Source organism: Bufo gargarizans, chromosome 1, assembly GCF_014858855.1.
Source record: "Bufo gargarizans isolate SCDJY-AF-19 chromosome 1, ASM1485885v1, whole genome shotgun sequence".
NCBI lineage: Eukaryota > Metazoa > Chordata > Amphibia > Anura > Bufonidae > Bufo > Bufo gargarizans.
Window position 1 is genome coordinate 333,558,539 of NC_058080.1, and position 8,992 is coordinate 333,567,530.

General features: G+C 43.4%; 1 protein-coding gene across 3 annotated transcripts in view; it reads right to left on the bottom strand.

Moving 5' to 3' along the window:
* Nucleotides 1–8,747, bottom strand: part of BTBD2 (BTB domain containing 2) — a 628,196-nt gene extending 619,449 nt beyond the window's left edge. For 2 of the 3 annotated variants that reach the window (XM_044306182.1, XM_044306191.1), the window contains exon 1: nt 8,118–8,747. In XM_044306182.1, coding sequence (XP_044162117.1) covers nt 8,118–8,476 — 359 coding nt within the window. In that variant the 5' untranslated portion in view covers nt 8,477–8,747. The remainder of the gene's footprint in view (nt 1–8,117) is intronic. The other variant, XM_044306197.1, reaches the window with a different exon arrangement.
* Between the last annotated feature and the right edge of the window lie 245 nt (nt 8,748–8,992).

Below are 8,992 nucleotides of genomic sequence, written 5' to 3' on the forward strand. Positions count from 1 at the left end.
CTGAGGACTGGGGCAAAGTCATTCTTCGATTAAGCCTCTTTCCGATTGTTTGGGGCATCAGGAAAAAAGGCTTGTCCGGAGAAGAAAGGGTGAGCGCTACCATCAGTCCTGTGTCATGCCAACAGTAAAGCATCCTGAGACCAGTCATGTGTGGGGTTGCTTCTCATCCAAGGGAGTGGGCTCACTCACAATTTTGCACCAAAACACAGCCATGAAAAAAAGAATGGAACCAAAACACCCTCCAACAGTAACTTCTTCCAACAACAGTTTGGTGAAAAACAATGCATTTTCCAGCAAGATGGAGCACCTTGCCATAAGGCAAAAGTGATAACTAAGTGGCTCGGGGACCAAAACGTTGACATTTTGGGTCCATGGCCTAGAAACTCCACAGATCTTAATCCCATTGAGAACTTGTGGTCAATCCTCAAGAGGCGGGTGGACAAACAAAAACCCACTAATTCTGACAAACTCCAAGAAGTGATTATGAAAAAATGGGTTGCTATCAGTCAGGAATTGGCCCAGAAAGTTGATTGAGAGCATGCCCAGTCGAACTGCAGAGGTCCTGAAAAAGAAGGGCCAACACTGCACATACGGACTCTTTGCATAAATGTCATGTAATTGTCGATAAAAGCCTTTGAAACGTATGAAGTGCGTGTAATTATATTTCACTACATCACAAAAACAACTGAAACAAAAAGATCTAAAAGCAGTTTAGCAGCAAACTTTGTAAAAACTAATATTTGTGTCATTCTCAAAACTTTGGGCCACGACAGTACAGTCTGCCAAATCTGTCTTCCCCTCCACCACTAGCACTCTGGCTAAACAGCTTCCTATACAGCTCTGCTACATCAGTCTTCCATGAACCGCTTTTTATACAGCACTGCTACATCTGTCTTCCCCTCCCCCACTAACACTGTGAATGAACCGCTTCCTATACAGCTATGCTACATCAGTCTTCCCTGAACCGCTTTTTATACAGCTCTGCTGCAACACCTGTCTTCCTCTACACTACTAGCACTGTGTTTCAATCACTTCATATACTGTGGATGAACCGCTTACTATACAGCTCTGCTACATCTGTGTATTTCCCCACCTCACTAGCACTCTGGTTTAACCGCGTGTGGAGGGACACAGAGTTTCATGATCTAGACACCAAGAATGAAATTCTACGTGTTCAGTTACACGTTAGACAGAAGTAGCAGAGCTGTATAGGAAGCAGTTCATCCACAGTGCTAGTGTGGGAGAGGGAAGACAGATATAGCAGAGCTGATATAAAGTTATTAAAACACAGTGCTGGTAGCGTAGAGGAAGACAGATGTAGCAGAGCTGTTTATTAAGATCAGCATATATAAACGCACGGATGCGTCCGGAAGGTGGTTGATTTACTCCTCCTGGACGCATCCGTGCGTCATCTCGCGAGCCGCGAGATTTCGGCCGGCAAAAGTTAAAGGAGCATTTCGTCAGCAACCTGCCAGCCAATGATCGCGGCTGGCAGGTGGCTGATTTTTAAAAAAGCCAATCAGAAGCCACATAGCAGATCATATTAGTAAATATGATCCGTTATATGGCTGCCCTGCTCCTCTGCTGGTCCTTTTCGTCGGTTGGATCCAGCAGAGGAGCAGGCTTCACAGTGAGTACACCACCACTACACATACTAGCCCCAGATCAACCCCCTGAACCCCAATTAACCCTTTGATCACCCCTGTCAATCACTAGTTAAAGGAAAAAAAAAAAAAGTGATCAGTACAAACTGTCACTTTTTTTTTTTTCCACTGGTATTGACTGTTAGGTTTTAGGATAGTTTAGGCCCCTTGGTTAGGTAGTTTAGGGATCAGTTAGCGCCCAGCCCACCGCAGTCCCTTATTCGCTGATTAGCGTATCGCTAATCAGCATTTGTACTTTTGTAGTATCTGGAAGTGATCAAAACTGATCACGGTCAGATCTATAATAGTATTAGTGTCACTTTAGTTCGCCCTCCACCCAAAACGCAGTGTTTGCCCGATCAGGCCTGATCGATCGCCCACACGTGCGTTCACCCACGCCCGCCCCACCGCAGTGACACAAAATATTTTTTTTTTGATCACTGCACATTCACTTTACACGCGCTGCGGCGATAAAAAAAAATATCAAAACGGATTTTTTTTTTATCAACCACAGCGGCCTCCGGTACTTCGCTAGCCTCCCATTTGTAAGACAGGCTTGCTTTTTTTCTAGGGTAGTCTCAGGGAATACCCCTAAATTTAGTTGCCCAAATGTCAAACAGGGGGTATTCTTCTGAAGAGGCCTACAGGATTCTGACCGAGTCGGATGAGGAATGGGAACCCTCATCTGATGAATCCAGCGGGTCAGAATATGAACCTGTAGAAAGCAGTGGCTCTCTGACCCAAAGTTCGGACGAGGAGGCTGAGGTCCCCGATAGCACCAGGCGTACCCGGCCCCGTGTTGCTAGACCGCAGGTTGCGCAGGATCCGCTTCAAGAGCAGCAGAGTGGGGCTGGTGCTGTCGGATTACGTGGTGAGGCATACACCAGCAGCGCAGCACACCCTGGACCTAGTACCAGCACTGCCGTAGAACATGGTGAAGTAGCGAGCACCAGAAGGGCAGTTGAAGCTGGTACAGTGGCACGTGCAGTAGTTACCCCGTCGCAGCCACCGCAAAGACGTGCCGTGCCCATAGAGCCCCTAGAATCCCTGAGGTGCTGGCAAACCCTGATTGGCAGTCCCCAACTTCAGCCGCACCTGTAGTTCCCCCTTTTACCGCCCAGTCTGGAGTTCGGGTTGAGACAGCTCAGATCGGTTCAGCCCTGGGATTTTTTGAGCTGTTCTTGACTGCGGAGCTCTTAGACTTAGTTGTGGCAGAAACAAAATCGGTATGCCACACAATTTATAACCACCAGTCCAAGTTTCCGAAATTAAAACTTTTCTGGGCCTTCTCCTCAACATGGGTCTAACTAAAAAGCATGAATTGCGGTCATATTGGTCCACGAACCCAATTCATCACATGCCCATGTTCTCTGCTGCTATGTCCAGGACACGATTTGAGACCATCCTGCGTTTCCTGCACTTTAGCGACAACACCACCTCCCGTCCCAGAGGCCACCCAGCTTTTGACCAGCTCCACAAAATTCGGCCCCTCAGACCATTTCAACCAGAAATTTGCAGATTTGTATACCCCAGAGCAAAACATCTGCGTAGGCAAGTCCCTAATACATTTTACCGGGCGCCTTGGCTTCAAACAATATATCCCAAGCAAGCGCGCCCGGTATGGGGTCAAATTGTATAAGCTCTGTGAAAGGGCCACAGGCTATACCCACAAATTTCGTGTCTATGAGGGAAAAGATCAAACCCTGGAGCCGGTCGGTTGCCCTGACTACCTGGGGAGCAGTGGGAAGATAGTCTGGGACTTGGTGTCTAGTGATGAGCGGCAGGGGTCATATTCGAATTCGCGATATTTCGCGAATATTTTTTAGAATATTCGTAAATTCGAAAATTCGCAAAAAAATTTTCTTGCAAAAAATCGGCAAGGTAATGATTGTGTAATATGCGAATTTTCGTAATTCTAATTTTCGGATTCTGATTTTTATTGCGAATTTTTCAACTTTAAGACAAAGAAGATTATAGCACTATGTTAGCTAAATTGCTCTATATTCGTTTTTTTCGAATATTCGCTATATTGCTATATATTCTTGATTTAGAATATTACAAATATTCGAAAAAACGAAGTTATAGCAATATAGCGAAAATTCGAAAAAACGAATATAGAGCAATTTAGCTATTATAGTGCTATAATCTTCTTTGTCTAATAGTCGTAATTTTTTTCTCATCTGAAGTCCAGATTGGAAAAAAATTACAACTATAAAAAAAAGATTATAGCACTATATTAGCTAAATTGCTCTATATTCGTTTTTTTCGAATATTCGCTATATTGCTATAATTACGAATATTCGAAAAAACGAAGTTATAGCAATATAGCGAAAATTCGAAAAAAACGAATATAGAGCAATTAAGCTAATATAGTGCTATAATCTTCTTTGTCTAATAGTTGTAAGTTAAAAAATTCGCAATAAAAATTCGAATCCGAAAATTTGCATATTACACAATCATTACCTTGCCGATTTTTTTCAAGAAAAAAACAAAAGATTATAGCACTATATTAGCTAAATTGCTCTATTTTCGATTTTTTGAATATTCGCTATATTGCTATAACAGTTTTTTAGAATATTCGTAATATATAGCAATATAGCGAATATTCGAAAAAAACGAATATAGAGCAATTTAGTATATAGTATAATCTTTTTTTTATAGTTGTAATTTTTTTCCAATCTGAACTTCAGATGAGAAAAAAATTACAACTATTAGACAAAGAAGATTATAGCACTATATTAGCTAAATTGCTCTATATTCGTTTTTTTCGAATTTTCGCTATATTGCTATAACTTCGTTTTTTCGAATATTTGTAATATTCTAAAACAAGAATATATAGCAATATAGCGAATATTCGAAAAAAACGAATATAGAGCAATTTAGCTAACATAGTGCTATAATCTTCTTTGTCTTAAAGTTGAAAAATTCGCAATAAAAATTCGAATCCGAAAATTGAAATTACGAAAATTCGCATATTACACAATAATTACCTTGCCGATTTTTTCAAGAAAAAAAAAAAATCGGGCATTTTCGAATATGACCCCTGCCGCTCATCACTACTCCTAAAGTCAAGTATATTGCAGCCTTCTTATTGGCCCACAAGCTAGAAGCAGGAAGGGATCATGTGTACTGATTAAAAAAAAAAAAACTAATATTCGAAATTACGAATATATATAACTATATTCGAAATATTCGCGAATTTTCGAAGTGGCTATATTCGCGATAAAAATTCGAAATTCGAATATTCGTGATCAACACTATTGGTGTCACCCTTATTCGGCAAGGGGTACCATCTTTATGTGGACAATTTCTACACAAGTGTGGCCCTCTTTAGGCATTTGTTTCTAGAACGGATTGGCGCCTGTGGCACCGCGCAAACTAGTCGCGCTGGCTTCCCCCAACGGCTCGTTAGCACCCGTCTTGCAAGGGGGCAGAGGGCTGCCTTGTGTAACGAAGAACTGCTCGCGGTGAAATGGAGAGACAAGCTTTACATGCTCTCCTCCATTCACGCAGACACGACAATACAAATTGAGTGAGCAAGCAACCCGTGTCATTGAAAAGCCCCTCTCAGTCCACGACTAACCTTCACATGGGAGGGGTGGACTTCAATGACCAGATGTTGTCTCCGTATTTAGTTTCCCGCAGAACCAGACGCTGGTATAAGAAGGTGTCTGTATATTTAATTCAATTGGCTCTGTATAAAATAGTTTTGTTCTCTACAGTAAGGCTGGGAGAACTGGATCCTTCCTCAAATTTCAGGAAGAGATCATCGAGAACCTCCTGTACCCAGGAGGTTCCGTGGCCCCATCCACCAGTGTAGTTAGCCGTCTACACGAGCGACATTTCCCCAATGTCGTTGCTGGTACCTCAACCCAACAGTCACCCCGAAAAAGATGTTTCTGTAGCAGGAGTGGAATAAGGCGTGACACCCGCTATTTCTGTCCTGACCACCCTGCCCTATGCTTAGGGGAGTGTTTCCGGAAGTACCACACACAGGTACACCTAGCATAGGTATCACATCTCACCAGGACAGGCACACAGGGCTATTAGGGCCCATTCACTCACAGCTGCTGCAAACGTCTCCTTTCACCTGGGACAAAGTGCATAACGCACTTCGCCACATCTTTTGGCGATTTGCACTTTGCACATTGACCCATGGGGAAGGAGAGGTTTGTTCTATAAAAGGTAAAAAAAAAAAAAAAAAAAAAAAAAAAAAAAAAAAAAACACACAACACACACCAGTAAGCAAAAAGGTTAATGTTTAGTTCAAAAAGTTAAACTTTATATGTTCTGTTCCAAAGTTAATAAAATTATTGCGTTGCGGCCTGTTTTTTTTTTTTTTTTTTTACCTTCCAGGTGAACCAACCGATCGACTAGCTGCAGCACTGATGTGCATTCTGACAGAAGCATTGCGCTGCTGTCAGATTACATGCAAGTCGGTGTATGCGGCGCTGCAAGACGAGATTTCTACTCTGCAGTAAAAAAGATACGTTTGCCAAGGCATACGAGCTGAGGAGGAGGCGGCGTTCCTATGCTTTGGCAAACACTTTGTATATATAAAAAAAAATTTTTAAAAAATTCCCGGCAATGATTTATTCATCCACATCGATTGATGTGAATGGAGAAATCTGGTTTGCCAGGGCATACGAGCTAAGTGGGTATGGATGTTGGGCGGAGCTCCTATGTCCTGGCAGACGCCGTTCCCCTCTTTTTTTTTGGCAGAGATTTTTTTCATCCACATTGGCTGAACGGAAAAAAAATTAAAAATCTCTCATTACCTGTATGCTCAATATAAGGAGAATAGCAGAAACTCCTAATGCTGGCCATACATGTAATGATTGCGGAGACCCTCAAATGCCAGGGCAGTACAAACACCCCACAACTGACCCCATTTTGGAAAGAAGACACCCCAAGGTATTCGCTGAGGGGCATATTGAGACCATGAAAGATTTACATTTTTGTCCTAAGTTAGCAGAAAGTGAGACTTTGTGAGAAGAGGGGGAAGAAAAAAAAAAAAAAAAAAAAAAACATTTCCGCTAACTTATGCCAAAAAAATACATTTCTATGTACTCACCATGCCCCTCATTGAATACCTTGGGGTGTCTTCTTTCCAAAGTGGGGTCACATGTGGGGCATTTATACTGCCCTGGCTTTTTAGGGGCCCTAAAGTGTGAGAAGAAGTCTGGGATCCAAATGTCTAAAAATGCCCTCCTAAAAGGAATTTGGGCACTTTTGCAGCCTAGATGCACAAAAGTGTCACATCTGGTATCGCCGTACTCAGGAGAAGCTGGGGAATGTGTTTTGGGGTGTCATTTTACATATACCCATGCTGGGTGAGATAAATATCTTGGTCAAATGCCAACTTTGTATTAAAAAAAAAAAAAAAAAAAAAAAAATGGGAAAAGTTGTCTTTTGCCAAGATATTTCTCTCACCCAGCATGGGTATATGTAAAATGACACCCCAAAACACATTCCCCAACTTCTCCCGAGTACGGCGATACCAGATGTGTCACACTTTTTTGCAGCCTAGGTGGGCAAAGGGGCACATATTCCAAAGTGCACCTTTCGGATTTCACTGGTCATTTTTTTACAGATTTTGATTGCAAAGTACTTCTCACACATATGGGCCCCTAAAATACGCCACAAGCGACCCCATTTTGGAAAGAAGACACTTCAAGGTATTTTCTACTGTTTGGGCATTGTAGAACCTCAGGAAACATGACAGGTGCTCAGAAAGTCAGAGCTGCTTCAAAAAGCGGAAATTCACATTTTTGTACCATAGTTTGTAAACGCTATAACTTTTACCCAAACCATTTTTTTTTTTGGCCCAAACATTTTTTTTTTTTTAAATCAAAGACATGTAGAACTATAAATTTAGCGAAAAATGTATATATGGATGTCCTTTTTTTTTTTTGCAAAATTTTACAGCTGAAAGTGAATAATGTCATTTTTTTGCAAAAAAATCATTACATTTTGATTAATAACAAAAAAAAGTAAAAATGCCAGCAGCAATGAAATACCACCAAATAAAAGCTCTATTAGTGAGAAGAAAAGGAGGTAAAATTCATTTGGGTGGTAAGTTGCATGACCGAGCAATAAACGGTGAAAGTAGTGTAGTGCCGAAGTGTAAAAAGTGGCCTGGTCATGAAGGGGGTTTCAGCTAGCGGGGCTGAAGTGGTTAATAAAAGGTTGGAATGAAGCATAAAAATAATCATTGGTGGAAGAGCCACAGACTTCATGGTCCCTCTTGTCACCCAGTAATCATTTCCCACATGTCTAGCGGAAACTGGCAGCCCGTTAATTCTGAGCTTTTCATACATCGTTTTCACAATGAGCCAGTCCCATACAAACTACTTAGGAGGTTAAATGCCATGCCCTGACACAGCCCGCCGGCCCCGCATCAGGTAAGAGCACACATGGGCTAGGCAGGGCTGTGTCAGCGGTGGGAGTGACATCACATGCAGCTCTCAGTACCTGTGTGCGGGGATCCGCTGACTGCCCACTCCCTTCCCGACCAGGAAGTGTACGTCGCTAAGCACTTCGTTATTGAAGAGAAATGTGAACCGTTCCCGCACCGTGGTCTTGGTCGCCTGCCAGTTGTACACGGGTTCCCGGTGCAGGAGGCCAGCAGCCGCAGGAGGGGGTGGAGGCGGGGCCGCAGGAGGGGAGGCCCCAGTCGAGGAGACCGCAGATGCTGCCTGGTTACCGGGGGAAGAGGCCCCAGCTCCACCGCTATAGTTGTACGAGGATGCCGACGATCCAACACGGTTGCTAGGAGTGCTATTGCCCAGCACCCCGGGAAACGACAGTCCACCGCTCCCTCCTGCCGCCATCTTGAATGAGGGAAGCTCCAATGGGCGGGTGCAGAAGAGGGCGGACGGAGGTTTCTCAAACCTGTTTACAAATAGTACCGGGCAGAGGTGCCGCAAAAGCCTCAGCGACCAGGAGTCTACGCAAAAAGAGACGCTGCGGCAGCCTGGAAAGGGCTTCAATACCGGAAAGCGTATTCAGCGCTCCATTTACACCACACTACAAGGACCCCTGTGTAACATAGAGGCCTGGCGCTTCCGCGCCCTCCCTTGGACTGGGTCACGTGATCAGACATAACCTCGCTATGATTCATCTTGTGACAACAATGTGCTGTTCCCCGTCCATAGGACGTGGTCACGTGTGGTGGTCAAGGACAGACTCTTCAGACAATTGGAAAGCCCATTTAACTCTTAATTCTTTAGTTTTTCCAACTCGTTCATGGACTGTCTAATTAAGGCTACTTTCACACTAGCGCTTGATCGGATCCGTTCCGAACGGATTCGATCATATTAATGCAGACGGAGGCTCCGTTCAGTACG